Raw genomic sequence first — 18,210 nt, 5'->3', positions numbered from 1 at the left:
AGCCGACCTCTACGTAATTTTTGGTGGGGACTCTAGGGTACCCCTTTCGGAATATATGATTGGGCGATTGCTCAATTTAACCATCACACAGGGATCACTGCGAAACAAAAAGGCCGCGTGTTTGTTCCACGCCTATGCAACACTCTAGGTTCCTAGTGTGGGAAAGCGGGGTCGCGTCGAACTGGTAGGAAAAAGCTTCCCTCACCAACTCCGTCACTTGCCCAGTTGAGCGAGCCAGGCTGAACCCAAGATCTCAGCTCTGGCAGTCCAAGATTTACTGTGTGGAGGCGTGTATGGGTCCTGTGACGTTCTGGCCCTCTGCAGTAGTCAGAAATGTGTTCGGCTCTGGAATCAAGATGGAATTTGTCAGTGGGCAGCAAGGTCGAGTTTGCCGCAGCCAAGAATGACAGCGTCGCTTGGGCTTTTTATGTGGATAGCATCGTGTTTGGATAATTGGCTCACGGTGCTTTTTGGTACCCTTTCAAACCTTTGCATTAACGACGAACTACACACACTCCTGTACCAGCACTGCATGATAGAACAGCAAGAGATTCGATGCATTCTTCTGCACTGTGAAAGTTTAGGGTATATAAAATACTTCGTATGTTGATAGTGCCACAATAGCCAGGACATATACCTAGTAGCATGCTTGTAGAAAAAGGGGGCTCAGCCGGGATACAATCAGACCGTTTTAAGCAAAGAAGCAAACCAGTCGGGCGATAGGGTCGAAGCCATGGTAAATGGAATGGAAATTTCGAGATCAGATCAACTTTGCACAGTGCGGCTCTGCCTGGCCTTGTTTCATGGTAGCTTCTCATTGGTCTTTGTGCTGGACAATTGCCAGGATAGCTCTCCGCATTTCGGATTCTCGACGCCGAGCACGACCTCCAACTTGACACGTTGAGGAAACTGCTGCAAACCGTCAAATTTTTGGTCGCCAAGAGTCTTTGCCCCATGAATCGCAAGAAGGCCAAGTAAAAGCCATAATCTTTTTCCTCTTGTATTTTCTCTTCTTGTCCTATTCTGACCCTCCATTCATTTCGTCATCTCTAGTTTTCCCTGCATCTCGTCACTGCCGACGTGCGGAACAAACAAGTTCAAACAGCCTGCACGGGCTATTATCATTATTAAGCTGATCGATACCTGGAAGCTTACTTACATTCGTGAGGGGCATTAGCAGAGCTTGTCTCCGTTGAGGTGCTGGGACGCCCAGATTTTTCTTTTGCAACTCCCCCTCCCATTCTATTCTTCACTTGCCAGACAACGGAGCATACAGATAAAAGGAGGCAGAATGGAAAACGCCTACGCGCTTTCGACCTCTGAGGTCTTGAAAAACCTGGGCGTAGACCAAAACAACGGTTTATCAGAGGAACAAGTTACCAAGCTGAGGGCCAAGCATGGAAAGAATGGTAAGTTTGGAATACATGTAAGGGCAGAGGTTTTGCGCCGAACCCAGCTAACCAATTTCTCGACGTAGCTATCGCTGAAGAGCCCCCAACGCCCCTGTGGGAACTTATCCTCGAACAATTCAAGGACCAGCTGGTCTTGATTTTGCTCGGCTCTGCGGCTGTGTCCTTCGTCCTTGCTCTTTTTGAGGAGGAAGAGGGATGGAGCGCATTCGTTGACCCTGCAGTTGTACGTAACCCCTTTGATGAGCGCCGCATCTGTTGTGTCAAAAAGTATCTTGGCTAACCGGGCTTTCCACCACTAGATTCTGACGATTCTCATCCTAAACGCCGTTGTCGGAGTATCTCAAGAAAGCAGCGCCGAAAAGGCCATCGCAGCCCTCCAAGAATACTCGGCCAACGAGGCCAATGTTCTTCGCAATGGACACGTGCACCGCCTCAAGGCCGAGGAGCTGGTTCCCGGCGACATCATCTCAGTTTCTGTCGGCAACAGGATCCCCGCTGACTGCAGGCTTGTACACATCGAGAGCAACAGTTTCGCTGTCGACCAGGCCATTCTCACTGGAGAGAGCGAGTCAGTCGGTAAGGATGCCGGCGCTGTGGTCAAGGATGACAGGGCTGTGAAGCAAGACCAGATCAACATGCTTTTCTCGGGTACCACGGTCGTCACTGGTCGCGCAAAGGCTGTCGTTGTTCTGACCGGCTCAAACACCGCTATTGGAGATATCCACGAGAGCATCACTGCCCAGATTTCAGAGCCGACCCCGCTCAAGCAGAAGCTCAACGACTTTGGTGACCAGCTCGCCAAGGTTATCACCGTCATTTGCGTTCTGGTTTGGCTCATCAACATCCCGCACTTTAGCGATCCCAGCCACGGAAACTGGACCAAGGGCGCTATCTACTACCTCAAGATCGCTGTTTCTCTTGGTGTTGCGGCAATTCCCGAGGGTCTCGCTGTTGTCATCACCACGTGTCTGGCTCTGGGAACTCGCAAGATGGCTGCCAAGAACGCCGTTGTCCGCAGCTTGCCTTCCGTTGAGACCTTGGGCAGCTGCAGCGTCATCTGCTCCGACAAGACCGGCACCCTGACTACCAACCAAATGAGCGTCAGCAAGATTGTCTACATCAAGGAGAACGGCACGGACTTGGAGGAGCTTGACGTTGAGGGCACCACCTTTTCCCCCGAGGGCGCCATTTCCCAGAACGGCAACGTTGTCTCGGATCTCCCCAACAAGTCTGCCACGGTCCTTCGCATGGCTGAAGTTACTGCTCTTTGCAACGACGCCCGTATCGCCTACGACTCCCGCTCCGGTGCCTACTCCAACGTGGGTGAGCCCACCGAGGGAGCTCTCAGGGTTCTCACCGAGAAGATTGGGCCTTGCGCTCCCGCTGGCTGTGACCCCGAAGACCGTACCCACTACGCCAGTAGCTGGTACGAGAAGCAGCAAGAGCGCATCGCCACCTTTGAGTTTTCCCGTGACCGCAAGAGCATGTCGGTTTTGGTCCAGAACGGCAACCAGCAAAAGCTTCTCGTCAAGGGCGCACCCGAATCTATTCTCGATCGCTGTAGCCACGCCCTAGTTGGCGCTGACGCCAAAAAGGTTGCCATGAACGCTAAGCTTTCTGCTCTCTTGATGAAGGAGGTTGTTGACTACGGAAACCGTGGTCTCCGTGTCATCGCCCTCGCTGCTATCGACGACGTTTCCGGCAACCCTCTGATCAAGAAGGCCAAGACTACTGCCGAGTACGCTCAACTGGAGCAGAACATGACTCTTCTTGGACTTGTTGGCATGCTGGATCCTCCCAGGCCCGAGGTTCCCGAGTCCATTCGCAAGTGCAAGGATGCTGGAATTCGCATCATCGTCATCACGGGAGACAACCGCAACACTGCCGAGAGCATTTGCCGAAAGATCGGAGTCTTTGGCGAGTTCGAGGATCTTGAGGGCAAGAGCTTCACCGGTCGCGAATTCGACCAGCTTAGCCCCGCACAGCAGCTCGAGGCCGCCAAGAAGGCCTCCCTCTTCTCACGTGTCGAGCCTAGCCACAAGTCCCGTCTGGTGGATCTCCTGCAGTCTCTTGGTGAAGTCGTTGCCATGACTGGTGACGGTGTCAACGATGCCCCCGCTCTCAAGAAGGCCGATATTGGTGTCGCAATGGGCTCCGGTACCGACGTCTCCAAGCTCGCCGCCGACATGGTCCTCGCTGATGACAACTTCGCCACCATCGAGTCCGCCATCGAGGAGGGCCGTTCCATCTACAACAACACCCAGCAGTTCATCCGCTACCTGATCTCGTCCAACATTGGTGAAGTTGTCTCCATTTTCTTGACAGCTGCCATGGGTATGCCCGAGGCTCTCATTCCTGTCCAGCTCCTTTGGGTCAACCTCGTTACCGATGGTCTTCCTGCCACAGCCTTGTCTTTCAACCCCCCCGACCACGACATCATGCGCCGTCAGCCTCGCAAGCGTGACGAGCCCCTGATTGGTGGATGGTTGTTCTTCCGCTACCTTGTCATTGGAACATATGTTGGTGCTGCCACCGTCGCCGGATACGCATGGTGGTTCATGTACAACCCTGAGGGCCCGCAAATCTCTTTCTACCAACTCCGCAACTTCCACCGCTGCTCATCGATGTTCCCCGAGATCGGCTGCTCCATGTTCAACAACGACATGGCCAAGTCTGCATCGACTGTCTCTCTGTCAATCTTGGTCGTCATCGAGATGTTCAACGCTGTCAACGCGCTTTCATCTAGCGAGTCATTGCTCACGCTGCCGCTTTGGGAGAACATGATGCTCGTGTACGCTATTGCTCTGTCGATGGCCCTGCACTTTGCCCTTCTCTACACTCCCATCCTGCAAAGCCTGTTCAGCATCCTGCCGCTGAACACTCTGGAATGGAAGGCGGTCGTTTACATCAGCGCGCCTGTTATGTAAGTTTTCTTGGCTCCCGCATAGACAACCGTATACGGAACAAACCTTGCTAACAATTTCATTAGTGTTATCGATGAGTTCCTCAAGCTTATCGAGAGGCGATTCTTCATGCAAAAGACGACAAGGCACGTGACCTCTTCAAAGAAGGATCAGTAAACAAAAGTCCGTGAAGGTGTAGGGGTAAGGATCAGCTGAGACCAGCATGATACGTAATTGACCGGCATTGAAGAGAAATGCTAGAGTCTTTTAGAAGATACAAAAAGAGATAGAAACTACCCATCTTAGGTTCTCCCAAGTTGGGGGACTTTCACATGTACACTATTATACACAGACCCCTGATTCTGTCATGCGAGTGTAATAGCATTGGAGCATGGAGTTAGAGCAGCCCCCCGGAAGGATATCACAAAATTTCATTTTTTTCGCGAATTATCTTCCTTGTTCAGATAGAACTACGTTCAACGCAGTGTAGTCCATGGTTATATTTGAACATTTAGATCATGTGACTTTGTCTGTCTTGGAGCTGTGGCATCATGTGAGATCTTCATTCGAAAGTGTATTGTTACAGCACAAAGGGATATTTAAAAGATGTAGCCTGGATCCCAGTCTGGTCTGCTGTCTTGTCACCAGTCTATAACTGAGCTCGTCTTTCTCAACACATGCTATGCATGTCCCGCAACCCTAGTGGACGGGAAACCCATTTTCCTAGTCTATAACTTCGGGATGGCCACATGTCATCATGGCGTCGCATGCTCGAATGTCCCTAGCACGAACAAAACCAGTCTCTCTACCCCTTAGTCCTGGCGACCCTTGAGTAACCTCTTGGTGACCTTGTCCTTCTCGATGATGTAAACATGAGCACCCCAGCCTGACAAAGCATCTCTGTCGACGGCGCTGAGCAGGGCCTGTGAAATGGTCTCGAAGAGGTCCTCGGGGCCCTGTAAATAATTCGTACGTTCTTGGTTAGCATTGGTTATTCCATAGATATGTTTCTCAAGCAAGACGAGACAAAAAGCAAAAAGAACCCACCAAATCCGGCTCCCACAGACTCTCGCACATGCCAAACAACTGCTCGCTGGCGGTACCGCTGACGATAAAGTCCTTGGCAAAGTCAATGCATCCGATGCTGTCGAATCCACAGATGAAGGGGGCACCCGTCTTGGGCTCGAGGCCGGCGACGACGGGGCTGACAAAGTAAGGGCCGAAGCGGCGCTCGTAGAGGCTGCTCGAGACGAGGTTGGCAAAGGTGCGCGGGGCGATGTTGCGCTCCTCGCGCAGGCGGTACATATTGACCTTGTAGCGGAACAGGTCCGACACGGTCGCGACGTCGGTGGCCAGGCCCGTCAGGCCGAGGAAGACGGACGACGAGTAGCTGAAGATCTTGGGGAAGTTGTTGGATACGGTCAGGGCCTGCATGCCCAGGCGCAGGTCGCACGCTATGGCGACGCAGTCCTTGCCCACCATCGCGACGCAGGCGCCGCCGTCTGTCATGGGAGAGGATTGGGTTAGTACTTATGTATACTGATGATGGGGTCTTCGGCGCGGGTGACAGGGATGTTGAGGGGGAGCGGCGGTGATGGCCATGACCGGGAAAGTGGGAGCTCACTTATTGAGAATGGCGACGACTAGAGGGCATAGTGTTAGTTGGACTGCAGCTGATGGAAGCTTGGGTCTCTACATGGTGGGATTATAAAAGCCGTACCATTGTCCTGGTTTATGTGGTATCGTAGCCTTGATGCACGACGCTTGAGGGCACTATGGAGGTGTATACGCTTGAGGAACCTCTTGCCGCTGGTTCTACTTGTTCCTTGACAAGGCGCGAATCAAGGATCAGTCAGATATGTAGTGGCTATCAATCTGTATATGAGATGCAGATGAGCGTCTTCGGTGTAGCTTTCGTTGGGCTCGTCGAGGTTTGGTCGTGGTCGTCGTCGATGGTTCGTAGCCTTGGCTGTTTGAAGCTCCGACTAGACCAAGCTACAAGGCAACGCTGGCTGGCGTGTCGCTCGCTGGGAGGAGCTGGCTGCCGTGGCGGGTTGGTTGAGTGGGTCCGAGCGTTGCTATCGTTATCGTTCCGCCCAGCTCAGCTTGACGGTCTCCATTTTTGCAGGGATCAACGGTCAATCAACCTTTGGTGTCTGACATCAACAACTACCACTTCACTGTTCTACGTATAGCTAATAAGCGGCCTCTTGGGCTTGTCTAGCCTATGCGGAACTTGAGGCTGTAATATTGTGGCCATATCAAGTAGCTGAAGCTCATCCGGCTTTGTAATGAAACAAGCGAGTTTGGCTGGTCAGCAAAAAGCACCCAGAAGCTTCCTTGACGGACAGTGCAGCCACAGTGCCAAGCAACTCCGACAGCTCTACCCCACCAACGTACCTTCAGATAGCCCAGCCGCGCCTCGTCAGCGACGGTGCCTAGGTCAGGCAGGCGGCATGTTTGACACTGCCGCAACATCATCGAGCTTAACGTTCATTTCACATAGTACACATTCGGTTTCAAAACACAGCTTCTACTAGGTTTCACTCTAGAATAATCGACTAGGGCTAAATACCATTCAAGAGACGTTTCCCTATCTTCATCATATATCGAAGCCACCATGTCTTCCAACGTGGTGGTTATCTCCACCGATTTCCGGCGGGCTACCGTTAAGGTCTCGCCCGGAACCTACCTTATCGATGTACTTGATGAAGCCTGCAGGAAGCTCAATCTGCAAAGCGATAAATACCTACTAAAGTACGTACCATCTCCACCTGTTTTACTTTGGACTTGCCATTGACAGCTTTCACAAGACACAACAACAAGCAGCTTGACCTGTCAAACCAACTCCGGGCTTACAACATCTCCCATGGCGCCAAACTCGAGCTTGTAGTCCGATCGAACACCACTTCCGTTGTCAGTGTCGCCCTCAAACTGCCCGATTCTGAAGCCGCCGGAATCCCCAACGGCCGCTTGATCGAGAAGTTCCGTAGCGACACAACATTATGGAAGATGATCAGGCATTTCGAGAGTGGCGCCTCCACCTCAGGCGTTGCGAGTGGGAGGAAATTCAACTTCACCGCTAGGGGAGTGCCACAGACTGCAGGAGGAAGTCAAGCAGGCGCCGGACAGCTCTACCACGAGGGCCCGGTGTTGAATGTCATGGGAAGGGAGTTGTCCTCGCTAGCGGACTTGCAAAAGACCCTGGCACAGGTTGGAATCATGGGGAATGTCTTGATTACTCTCTCTTTCAAGCTTTCGGGCATGACGCTGCACGAGGCCATGCAGCAGATTGAACAGTTCTTCACAGAGGATTCACAGGCGCCCGCGGCAGCGTCATCAGACAAGCCTAAAGCCGAAGAGCCCGCAGTAACAACACAGGCATCCTCGCAAGAGAACACGCCACAACCATTGATATCCACAACTTCGACACCGGAATCCCAGGATGTCAGTACCAACAACAACCAGAGCATGAGCCAGGCAGAAGCTTCAACATCGGCAGGTCAAGGGACCAGTCAGCCCGACGAGGCGCAATCATCTTCCACCGGCCGGGGTATGCAAGTTTTTGCAGCCCCGTCGGCATCTACGCCAGCGGCCGCGCTTACAAAAGATCCAGAGTCGGCCTTTCAACCTACAATTATGCATGCGCAACTCCATCAACAGCGCTTGCAGCAAAACTCAGTTAATAAACGTCTGCCTTCCGACCGAGAAATCGAGGCGAAACAGCAGGCCGAGGCGGCCAAGCTGGCGTCGATCAAGGAGGTCAGCATCAAGGTCCGCTTCCCAGACAACACATCGGCACAGTGGACGTTCGGACCTGAGGACACGTCTGGATCACTTTATGACGAAGTCAGGAAGGTTATGGCAGATCCAACGCAGCCTTTCAAGCTGGTCAGCCCTGCTGCGAAGGGTCCTGGTGGAACTGGTGACTTGATTGACGGCAGCGGCGAGAAGCACAATTTGATTCGAGCATATCGTCTCGAGGGCCGGGTGATCGCGACGGTAGTGTGGGCCGATGCGGTACCGCCCAGTGTACGGAAGGCACCATTCTTGAAAGGATCCGTGGCTCAGCAGGCTCAACAGATACAGGTCCCCGTCATACCAGTTTCAACCCCAGATACGGAGGATGTGCCGATGCCAACGCCTGCCGGAAGGTCTGAAAAGAAGGGAGACGGCAGTGGTGTGAAGCTACCAAAGTGGCTAAAACTGCCTGGAAAAAAATGATGCAGCGATGATGAATACTGTAGTATTTATTGGCAACCAAGCATCGCTCAAGTCAATTTTTGATTCATGTGTTTTTTTCATGGAGTTTGACTGTCGTGAGATAAGACAATCAACGATAGAGCATCCACAAAGAGCCATCATTTACCCGACCCGCTGCCATCGTCACCGCCATCATCACCACCATCATCACCGCCATCATCACCACCATCAGGACAGCGATCAGCAGGAGCATTACGACAGTCCTCACGGCCGCCCTCATCCCCAATAGTCCACGGAACCGGCTCATCAGGCTCGATGTGCGGTCGGAGCGCGTAGCTAATGTAATTACCGCTCACCGTGTCACTCTTACTCTTGCAATTACTCGCGCCGTCCGTCTTGTCCTCCTCACACTGCAGCTCCATATCCACGCTCCCGCCCGTCTCTATCGGCAACCAGCCCCACTTCTTGGTCCCCTCGGTGCAGGCGGCCTCCATCAGCGCGAGCGTGCCCTTCTTGTCGCCGCTCCCCGGCGCGACGTCGTAGATGAACTCGACGCTCGAGTTGTCGCACGCGAACCGCTCCCGTGCGCTCTTGACCAGGTAGACGGGCCACGTGCTGACGCTCCGGCGGCAGGTCGTTTCGATCCTGGTCTGCTTGGACGAGAAGCCAAACGTTATGGTCGTCTTGTTGGCTGCGTCGCTCTTGGGGATCGAGAGGGTGAAGTTGGAGACGGTAAAGTCGTGGCCCGGGACGCAGTTTGCGGGCCAGTCGCGGGCGAGGAGGGTACGGCCTGGTGGTGACGCTGGGATTGCTGTCGCCGTGGTGACGAGGAGGAGAAGTGACCAGCAACGCATTTTTTGGTGCCTGGCTTGAGACAGGTTTTTTTTTTTTTTTTTTCTTTTTTTCAGTGAGAAGTGATGCTACGAGATGTTTTTTGTCGCAGTGAAGTGACTGTCTGCTTGTGCTACCCTTATGTTTTAGGCCGACATGACAGGCTCAAACAAAAGGCTCTGGCAGGTTTTATACTTGTCAACCTCGCGAGCCTTGTCCAGATTCGGATCCAGGAACCATATGACCATTTTCCGTCCACCTCGTGCTAGTATTCCCCGAAGGAATCAGGTGCAATTGGTGAATCTCACAAGTGCCGATACGACTCTTGTAAACGCAGCCGTGGTCTCGGACAAGGACTTTGTGCAAGGCCAGCCGTCAAAATTTCCATCTTTGAGTGGCCACAGTTAGACGGTACCACCAACTGGCACACGCAGGTAGCCTCCGAACGCATTCTCGCTGTGCTAGACTCCGTCAAGGCTGACGTGGAAGTAACAATCATTGGGGCTTTTGTACAATTGTTGCATCTCGGGATATTGCCACTCGAAATAGCATTAGTAATGGAAAGCCCTTACAGTAAAATAGGTACCTATGTTTTGTGTCAATCGAAGTCTGCATAGGGGCTATTCGTGGTAGTTCTAGTATCATATCTCCACAGTATGCGCGAGGCGCGCGTAGATCAAGGCTTGTATGGACACAAGCTGATGGTGACAACATGTATGGAATCGCGGTCACATATTTTAGTATCGATGCTACGTTGCTGACACCTTGGATGAGTAGCTTCAAGGATAGGTCTCCAGCTATTATTACTGTGGTGGTGGGCCCCAGAGGTGATTCTTGAGCTACTAGGTAAAAGAGAGCGGCTCATCAGTGTAACCATTGCTTAAACATTGATGGTACTGACGACCAAGCCCCCATTTCGGAGCATCAAGCAGCGCTGGTCATAGAGGAAGGGTAGAGGACAGACTACAAAGCATAAGATAGGTATGCATGAGTGCATTCGGCACCCCTACGCAGCGGACTCTTTCGTCCTCGTCAAAGTATCCGTATACTTTCACTATTGGAAGCAGCCACAGTCCGTCCGGTTTATATTATGACATTTATCTTTGACCCAACAGGAGAAATAAAAAATCGCGGTTATGTCTCATTTCACGAGGCCATTGGCGACCCTATCTCGGCCCCCAATGCGGTGCGTCCCCGGCTTGGTCAGGCTGCGACATGCGTATAGCCAATGGTCTATCGTTGCTGCCACGCCTTGCCACCAGTATGTGCCCATGCTTGCAGCCCTTGGGGTTTTTGCGCTCATCTTGGCCAATTCAGGAACTTTTCCAGGTTACAATACTTCTTGTACTACACACCCACTGAGTAGATATATTTGCAGCTAGCTGGCTTGGAATCGCTTTTTGGTAATTTGCTCAACAGTACCAACCCGGTCTACTACAGCTATGCCTCGCTGACTGCATGCCGAGCATCAGTTTGCACTTGTGTGTTTCGCCAATGGCAGCTACTTTGGGGGACATCTAATATGCGGAATGCAATGATATTAATGAGATAGCTCGTCAATAGAGAGTGCTGTTAACGTCCCTGCCATTTCCATTCGTGGGCTACGTCGAGCTAAAAGCGATTACCTTTCCCTCAAATAATCTCAAATTGACGAAACCATACTAAATCTTTTACAGATTCTCGAACAGAGAAATTCGCGGTCATTTGGCTCGCCACTGCAATGACCACACACACCAGGGGACGTCAGCATGGTACAGAAGGTACGACCCAATGGCAGCTGCCCAACGACTTCTATACTGTCGGCTGGATTTACCCCAGTTTCCATGAATACGTTGCCGCGCAAACCTTTGTCGGCGACAGAAACGAAGGTTCCGAATACGTTCCAGAGAACTACAACAGGGCCGAGCCGCTTCTGTACTCACCTTATGGGACCGGAAATGTCCCCCAAAGCTTTCAGCTGTGCTCTCCGCTATCCGAATCGACTAACACACTCAGCCCAAGGGACAAGTTCGAGATACCTGGAGCTCAAACAAGTTATTTGGAGAACCCCTTAGCAGAGTCTTCACTATTGGGTTCTCACCGAGATGATAGCACTTCGGCACATTTCATGCTTCGCAGGCCAGGTGATGCTCTGGCTTTTCAGACAAGCATCTCAACCGTCCCCATGCTCAGCCCTCAGAATTCCAAGACAAATTGTGAGGTATCAAGTAGTCAGCTGCTCACAAAGCAACATGATACAGAAAAGAGAGGCATTGGAGGGCAAAACTTACGGAAAACCTGCTCGGCAGTACTCTGCTCACCTCCGGCCATAATCCTTCTCTTTTTCGTCATCGGTGTCGGGTCTGCAGTTGGCCACCATCTTTGCTACCGCTCCCTGAACGGACGTGAGGTATCCTCGGAGCAAGAGCAGCAATGGGCCATTCGAATCGGAACCGGGCTAGCCTTTTCTGCAAAAGTCGCATTGGTTTCTTCCATCGTCCTGGCATACACCCAAAGGCTTTGGGTTACCGTCAGGAAGCGCTCATGGACGCTTCAGAATCTCGACGATGCCTTTTCTCTCCCCACCTCGCCTCTATCCTTCTTCAGCGTCCCTTTGCTGAGGAAGGGCAAAGTACTTTACCTATTGGCTATTTGCATTTGGACCATTCCATTCGTTGCGCTTGTCACGCCCGCCACTCTGTCGGTCAGGGCCGGCGTTCTTAGTACAACTGAACCAGCAAGCGTACCTATTCCTTTATGGCTGAACGAGACTACAAACGACACGAGCTACTGGGCGCACTGGGGCGGTGCGGGCTATCAAGCTGGGCCATCTGTCTCCCTCAGCCATCTGGTATTCACAGCGGCAACTTCAATGTCCATCATTCCGTCCACGGCGCCTTTTCTAAATGCTTCTTTTACTCTGGAATTCCCAGGGCCGTCTCTGAGATGCACAAATGTATCTACCGTCATCGCTGCAAATGCCACAATGGGCCGTCTTTGGAACCGGACCATGTATGAAAATACCCACCACACAATCATCTACAAAGCCAACACGACCGAAAGAGAAGGGCTCTATAACCATATATTCATCTCCGTGGGCGGATTTGATCGCGGCTCTCACTATTCTTGCAGCTTATACAACGCCACTTACAAGGTCCGATTCACATTCCGCGACGGCGTGCAGTCTACAATCTTTGACCGGCCAACCATTCCCCCTTCGGCTGCCCCATTGCAAATCAAAGGGTTTTACTGGACGGACTTTGCTCCGAGCGAACTAGCATACATGTCCATGTTCCAGGCAGTCACGAGGCGCCTCCTCGTCGCACGCTTGAGCATAGGATCCACCGGCATACTCAACGGAGATGACACCAGCGGCATCCTTCTGACGAGCGTCGCGGCCTGCGACGAGTTCCCAAGCATATCCTCCGACGCGCTCCTTGTGAACCAGACCGAGCCCTGGATGTGCCCGTCGGGAAGCGTGGCGCGCGCCGTGGAGGACCTCTGGCATAACGTCACGCTCAGCACGCTCAGCTCGAGAGTGTTTGGTCGAAAGCGGACCAGCGTCCAGGCCGAGGTCGAGATGACGCGCAATTTCTACAGCTACGAGGCTGTGCTCCTCTGGCAGGCGTATAGCGTCGCCATCGTCGCGGCGCTGGTGTGCGTCGTCGTTGGGATGCATTCCTATGTTGCGAATGGGTACAGCGCTTCGAATTCCTTCTCTACCATCCTGCTGGCTACAAGGAATCCAGACCTCGACTGCTTGCTGTCAGGTAAGGATGCGGCGCGGGCAAGATTGAGATATGGTGTTGTTGCAAAGTCGGCGGACGGTGAAGGGCTTGATCATGCTGCGTTTGGGCTGGTGCAGACTGTCGAGCCATCCGGCAGGGGCGATATCAAGTCTTGAGAAGTTACAGATAGGGCTCGGTACATCTTTCATATACTTCCTTTTTTTTCTCGAAAGTCTTTGGATACACCCAATGCGATGGAGAGGCAGGGGCTTGCTTGTTGTGGCTTACGTCTCTGCGAGGGAGATTCTGGAGCTTGCGTCCCGTATCTGAATTTCGGAGCGGCAAATCTAGAACTGGACTGTGTTGGTAGGGGTAAAACTAGGTATAGAACAAAAGGAGGATACTTGGTTTCGGCGTTACCATAACGTCCATGGAAATGATGAGGGAGACGAGGAGGAAACCTAGGCCACAAAACCTATACTTACCGAGAGGATGTCGTCAGACGCCCGGTACATTCAGGCCGAATCATTCGGCTCCAGAATAAGACCGGAAAGGCAGCCGTGACCCCTGACCAGCAGAATACCGGAAATAAAGCATTTTTCTCGTCGACTTCCAGTTGTCAATGCCATTTTTACTCGTGTTATAATCTGCAATCAGGGACGTTTGCAGTAGAAACTTGAAAAGCTTGAACTTCCTTCCATAAATCTTGCTCCCGAGGTGATACTGGCATATAAAAATTTGGCTTTTACAGCAGCGATGGAAATATCGTCAAAATTCAAGGCAAAAAGGAATTGACAACCTAAGGCATAGATTCCACGAAGGCTTGGAGGTTGCCCCTGTTGCAAAACGTTGTCAGTCACATGATCAATATACTCTCAAACCGACGCTGCAGACACTCCAGATAATGTGACTACTTCAAATTTTCAGTCACCTTTGAGCATCTCAGTCAGTCGTGATATTGGCGCCTGCTCATAGGAGAAACTCATTTCATTCCTGAGACCTCTGCAAGGGACGGCCTAGAACGCTGCATGACGGCAGGGGTTTGTCGCCAGGGGTCATGCCCGCCAAGAGACAACACAGGCTTGCCGGGCCCCACTTTTGAACATTCCCCAGACTGCACGCGCAGCAAATCGATCGCGTCAATTCAGGTCACTTGATTGCCAACATCTAGCTTTCAAGGAAGTTGCGTGTTGTGAGTGAGGTGACCGCATATAATACTGCGCACTCACTGGAACATTCGTATGGTTTGTCTGATCTAATAATTTCATCTCTTGTCTCTCCACAAAGGCATAGACCTTATTTAAAAGACAAAGATCGGTCGGTCCAAAAGGTCAGGCACTCACCACCAAACGATGCGGTCATTAAAAGGGGCACCCTTCGCCGAACGCTCTTCGTTGACAGGCTAATTACATACATTTGCTTTCGACAAAAAAACATCAAATCCGGATGCCTAACCACGCCCTTCTGGCACCGGTCAATCACTAAATCAATTGCACCGCACGGTAAATACACTTTTCAAGCAACTGATTCCCATATTCACCATGTTGTGGCGTCGGGCGGGTGGCCTCTGTCTGTTGCTGTGTTGGGCCTGGGCAACACCGGCACAAGCTGCAGCATTTAGTCATGACATCACCCAGCTGAGCTACACGGATGTCGACTCGCCTCTCCAAAAACACCTACAATCACAACAACAACAAAAACAAGAACACAAACAAAAACCTATCACCACCACAACCATTTCTTCAATACTCTTCACGTCTCTAGAGCGCCTGGCCCGCCTCGTAGACATAGCCTACTGCGTGGGAAGTCTGCCCGGCATCTCGCGGCCCTTCACCTGCGCCTCGCGCTGCGCCGATTTCCCCCACGTTTCACTCGTCAACACCTGGGACACGGGCCCACTCCTGACAGACAGCTGCGGCTACGTCGCCATCGACCACGCCGATGAAGCCATAGTGGTCGCCTTTCGGGGCACCTACAGCATCGCCAACACCGTGATTGACCTCAGCACGGTGCCGCAGGAGTACGTGCCCTACCCGGAGCCCGACGACGATGGCGACAGGGAGCGCTGCGACAACTGCACCGTGCACCTAGGATTCCTAGCCAGCTGGAAGGTCGCCAGGAATCTGGTCCTGCCCGCCATCGAGGAGGCGAGGCAGAAGCACCCCGGCTTCAGCATCAACCTCGTCGGCCACAGCCTCGGCGGTGCCGTCGCTGCGCTGGCGGCGCTCGAGCTGAAGCTCATCAGCGGCTACGATGTCGTAGTCACGACTTTTGGTGAGCCGAGGGTTGGCAACAGCGGGCTGGCAAAGTTCATTGATCGCGTGTTCGGCTTAGACCAGGAAGCAAAAGAGGACATGGCGTACCGCAGGGTCACGCACGCCGAGGATCCGGTACCGTTGCTGCCGCTCGAGGAGTGGGGATACAGGTCACACGCCGGCGAGATTCACATTGAGAAGCCGGCGCTACCACCAGCACCGACTGACATAAAGTTGTGCAAAGGCGAAAGGGATCCCGATTGCAGCAACGGGAACTCTGACGCGGCGCTGACTACCTTGCTGCTTGGAGAGGAACATTATCTAAAGAAACAGCATCTGAAGCTGTGGCAGCTGTTCTTTGCCCATCGAGACTACTTTTGGAGGCTTGGGCTTTGCGTTCCCGGTGGTGATCCGGCTGATTGGGGTAGAGACAAGTATGATGTGGCTCCTGGCCAGGATGAGCTCTAAGGATGCTTTGAAATTTATATCATTTAATGATTCTTTTTTTATCTTTCAGAATCTGTACTGGACCGGATGCGCTTGTACGATTGCGGAACGTACCTTAGTTAATCTATCAAAATTTCAGCTCTCTCCAACAGCACATCAACTAAACCGGAAAAAGAACACTTACAGCCACAAACGTATTCCAGAAAACTTTGGGGGCTTTGGAGCAATCACTTGCCATTCCAGACCAAACTAGATTTCGGGCGGATTGCCTAGTTCTTTGATGTTCGAATATTGACGGAGTTGAACCTAGAGCGGCTCTGGAGGACAGTATTCAGCATCAAGGTCTGGTCGATGTTTTTGTTTTACTTGTACCTAAAGTACCTAGGTGAGTTGCATGCCCTGAAGATTTCTTGTTCGACTCCAGATTGGTGACTGAGCCCCCTTTGTCTTTTTTAGCAACTGCTGACAACAGTCATCAACAAAGGGTCGTTCCTGTATCTTTTCAGCGCGCCACCACGCTTTACCCCTCCCCCACCCAAACTCAGCATGACCGCACCGAGCAACATGTAATCTGCATGTCCTGGAGAATACCGAAAGGTTTCTGTCAATTGAGGCTGGTTTCATGACTTTCAAGTCATTGTCAGGACTGATCGGAACCGCACGGAACCGTCCATCATTACGTCTGCGGAAAAAAAAAAGAGAAATAATCAGAAGCCATTCGTCTTCATGTGAGAGCCCGGAAGCCGCGAAAACCAACTTACTGAACGCCTCTTGTGCCTTTTCTAGAGGGAAAGTCTCAACTTTGCAGTCAACATTCTGCAGCTCGGTGAAGTTGATGGCTTCTTCAGAGTCGAGAGCATTGCCAGAGGGCCACGCGGTGACTGAGCAGCCTTGTCCAATCTGTTTGCCGTCACGATGTTAGCAACGCTTTTTGTCAGACAGGCAACCACCCACGTCGCCGCAGATACTTACCATTATGTTGGTGTTCACGCTCAAGTCACCCGGAACCGCTAGGAGCAGCAATTTTCCCATTAGCCCCAGGCCGCCGATCAGGGGGGAGATTGCGTTTGCATGGGGCGCGGTGGCAACAATAAGTGCAGCTCCGCCGAGCTTTTGGAGAGCTGCGGCGGGATCTTCCTTGGCTGCGTCGATGTACTCGTGCGCGCCCAGCTCTCTGGCCGCCTTCTCCTTGTCGGAGCCTCTCGAGATGGCCACGACGCGGTAGCCCATGCGCTGGGAGTACTGGATCGCCAGGTGACCTAGGCCACCCAGTCCCTGAATGGCTACCGTCTCGCCTGCCGCGATGCCCTGGCGCTTTATCGAGTTGAAGGTCGTCACGCCGGCGCACAGTATAGGTGCGTATTTGGCTGCGTCGACATGATCAGGGATGCGGACAGCTGCTTCGGACCTGATGATGCAGTATTCGGCATCTGTGTGTTGTTTTTAGCGTCGGAAATAAGGAACAAAGGTCTTCTCTTTCGAACCACTGAATATGTTTACTCACAGCCGCCGTCCTTGATTATGCCGTTGATGGTTTTAGCCTCGCACATCTGATGCAGGCCTTTGTTGCATGCCTTGCAGGTTCCATCGTGTCCACCATGCCAGCCAGACCCCACACGCTGGCCAGCTTCCCATCCGCTGACTTCTGGCCCAACTGCTGCGACGCGGCCAATTATCTCATGGCCAGGGATGCGAGGGCTAGGTGATGTCCAACCAGAGTGGTTCGCGTACTGGGTCAGCAATTTCCACCAGTGGAAAACGGAGCACGATGGACCAATTGGCGACGTCACTCACAAACCACCACCAAAAGCATTATTCTGCACGAATGAATCCGAATGGCAGACGCCGCAGGCCTCAACCTTGACGAGAATCTCACCGCGACCAGGCTCCTTCATCGGCTGGTCCTCAAGGGTCAACTGCTGGCCCTGTGCCTTGAAGATGGCGGCCTTGTAGGTAGATGGGAGTGACATGGTAATTTGAGGGTTGTGTCTCCTTTTTTTCGCTTGAATTGTTGTTGTTTCACAGGCAAGGCTCTACTGAATTCGTACCTTGGTGATTGGATTTTAAAGAGATCAAACTCCTATGTCACTTGAGGGTGGCATTGACATCATATATACTTCAACGAACGCCACTATATGCCACTATTACTATCGGCGATAACTGGATTTTGTCGCTTACAAACATATGCATGACCCTAGTCGCACGCCTGCAGCTGTTTAACACCGATCTCAATAGGCTGCCAACCGCGTGTAATCCCATATTATGAGACCAAGGTATGTTGAACAACAAGGCAACTCCATTGGTCAGTCCCCCGCACTAAATTAAATCCCGAGGCAGATGCATCTATTGTTGACCACATTGCTGACGCCAAAACGAACGATATCTTGTGTTAAATTCTCCACCCAAGGTCGAACTACATAGGCTCGCAGTGCTAGATGAGAATTATTTTGTT

At 52.2% G+C, this 18,210-nt stretch overlaps 6 protein-coding genes across 6 annotated transcripts; 4 read left to right on the top strand and 2 right to left on the bottom strand.

Moving 5' to 3' along the window:
• Window positions 1-880: 880 nt before the first annotated feature.
• On the top strand, window positions 881-4,804 carry MGG_04550 (calcium-translocating P-type ATPase). The gene is made up of 4 exons (XM_003710885.1): window positions 881-1,409; window positions 1,478-1,635; window positions 1,712-4,335; window positions 4,402-4,804. The coding sequence occupies exons 1-4, from the start codon at window positions 1,292-1,294 to the stop codon at window positions 4,490-4,492; spliced, it is 2,991 nt and encodes a 996-aa protein (XP_003710933.1). The 5' UTR covers window positions 881-1,291; the 3' UTR covers window positions 4,493-4,804.
• Window positions 4,757-6,333, bottom strand: MGG_04551 (proteasome component PUP3). Its single transcript, XM_003710884.1, has 4 exons — window positions 6,036-6,333; window positions 5,940-5,958; window positions 5,363-5,817; window positions 4,757-5,271 (listed from the first exon to the last, which is right to left on the bottom strand). The coding sequence occupies exons 1-4, from the start codon at window positions 6,036-6,038 to the stop codon at window positions 5,128-5,130; spliced, it is 621 nt and encodes a 206-aa protein (XP_003710932.1). The 5' UTR covers window positions 6,039-6,333; the 3' UTR covers window positions 4,757-5,127.
• A 118-nt stretch (window positions 6,334-6,451) lies between these two features.
• MGG_04552 (uncharacterized protein) lies at window positions 6,452-9,917 on the top strand. Its single transcript, XM_003710883.1, has 2 exons — window positions 6,452-7,072; window positions 7,129-9,917. Exons 1-2 carry the CDS (start codon window positions 6,936-6,938, stop codon window positions 8,537-8,539), a joined length of 1,548 nt encoding a protein of 515 aa, XP_003710931.1. The 5' UTR covers window positions 6,452-6,935; the 3' UTR covers window positions 8,540-9,917.
• Window positions 9,918-11,069: 1,152 nt separating this feature from the next.
• On the top strand, window positions 11,070-13,232 carry MGG_04554 (uncharacterized protein; the record flags this gene model as incomplete). The annotated part of the gene is made up of 2 exons (XM_003710882.1): window positions 11,070-11,544; window positions 11,638-13,232. 2 exons carry the CDS (start codon window positions 11,070-11,072, stop codon window positions 13,230-13,232), a joined length of 2,070 nt encoding a protein of 689 aa, XP_003710930.1.
• Window positions 13,233-14,225: 993 nt separating this feature from the next.
• On the top strand, window positions 14,226-15,966 carry MGG_04555 (triacylglycerol lipase FGL2). Its single transcript, XM_003710881.1, has one exon. It carries the CDS (start codon window positions 14,598-14,600, stop codon window positions 15,777-15,779), a length of 1,182 nt encoding a protein of 393 aa, XP_003710929.1. The 5' UTR covers window positions 14,226-14,597; the 3' UTR covers window positions 15,780-15,966.
• Window positions 15,967-15,970: 4 nt separating this feature from the next.
• MGG_04556 (alcohol dehydrogenase 1) lies at window positions 15,971-17,868 on the bottom strand. The gene is made up of 5 exons (XM_003710880.1): window positions 17,553-17,868; window positions 17,263-17,456; window positions 16,731-17,188; window positions 16,520-16,658; window positions 15,971-16,440 (listed from the first exon to the last, which is right to left on the bottom strand). The coding sequence occupies exons 1-5, from the start codon at window positions 17,726-17,728 to the stop codon at window positions 16,388-16,390; spliced, it is 1,020 nt and encodes a 339-aa protein (XP_003710928.1). The 5' UTR covers window positions 17,729-17,868; the 3' UTR covers window positions 15,971-16,387.
• Window positions 17,869-18,210: the final 342 nt, after the last annotated feature.

The sequence above is a fragment of the Pyricularia oryzae genome, chromosome 1, assembly GCF_000002495.2.
Source record: "Pyricularia oryzae 70-15 chromosome 1, whole genome shotgun sequence".
Classification (NCBI taxonomy): domain Eukaryota; kingdom Fungi; phylum Ascomycota; class Sordariomycetes; order Magnaporthales; family Pyriculariaceae; genus Pyricularia; species Pyricularia oryzae.
The sequence above is the reverse complement of the archived record's forward strand: the minus strand, read 5'-3'. Positions and strand labels throughout refer to the sequence as shown.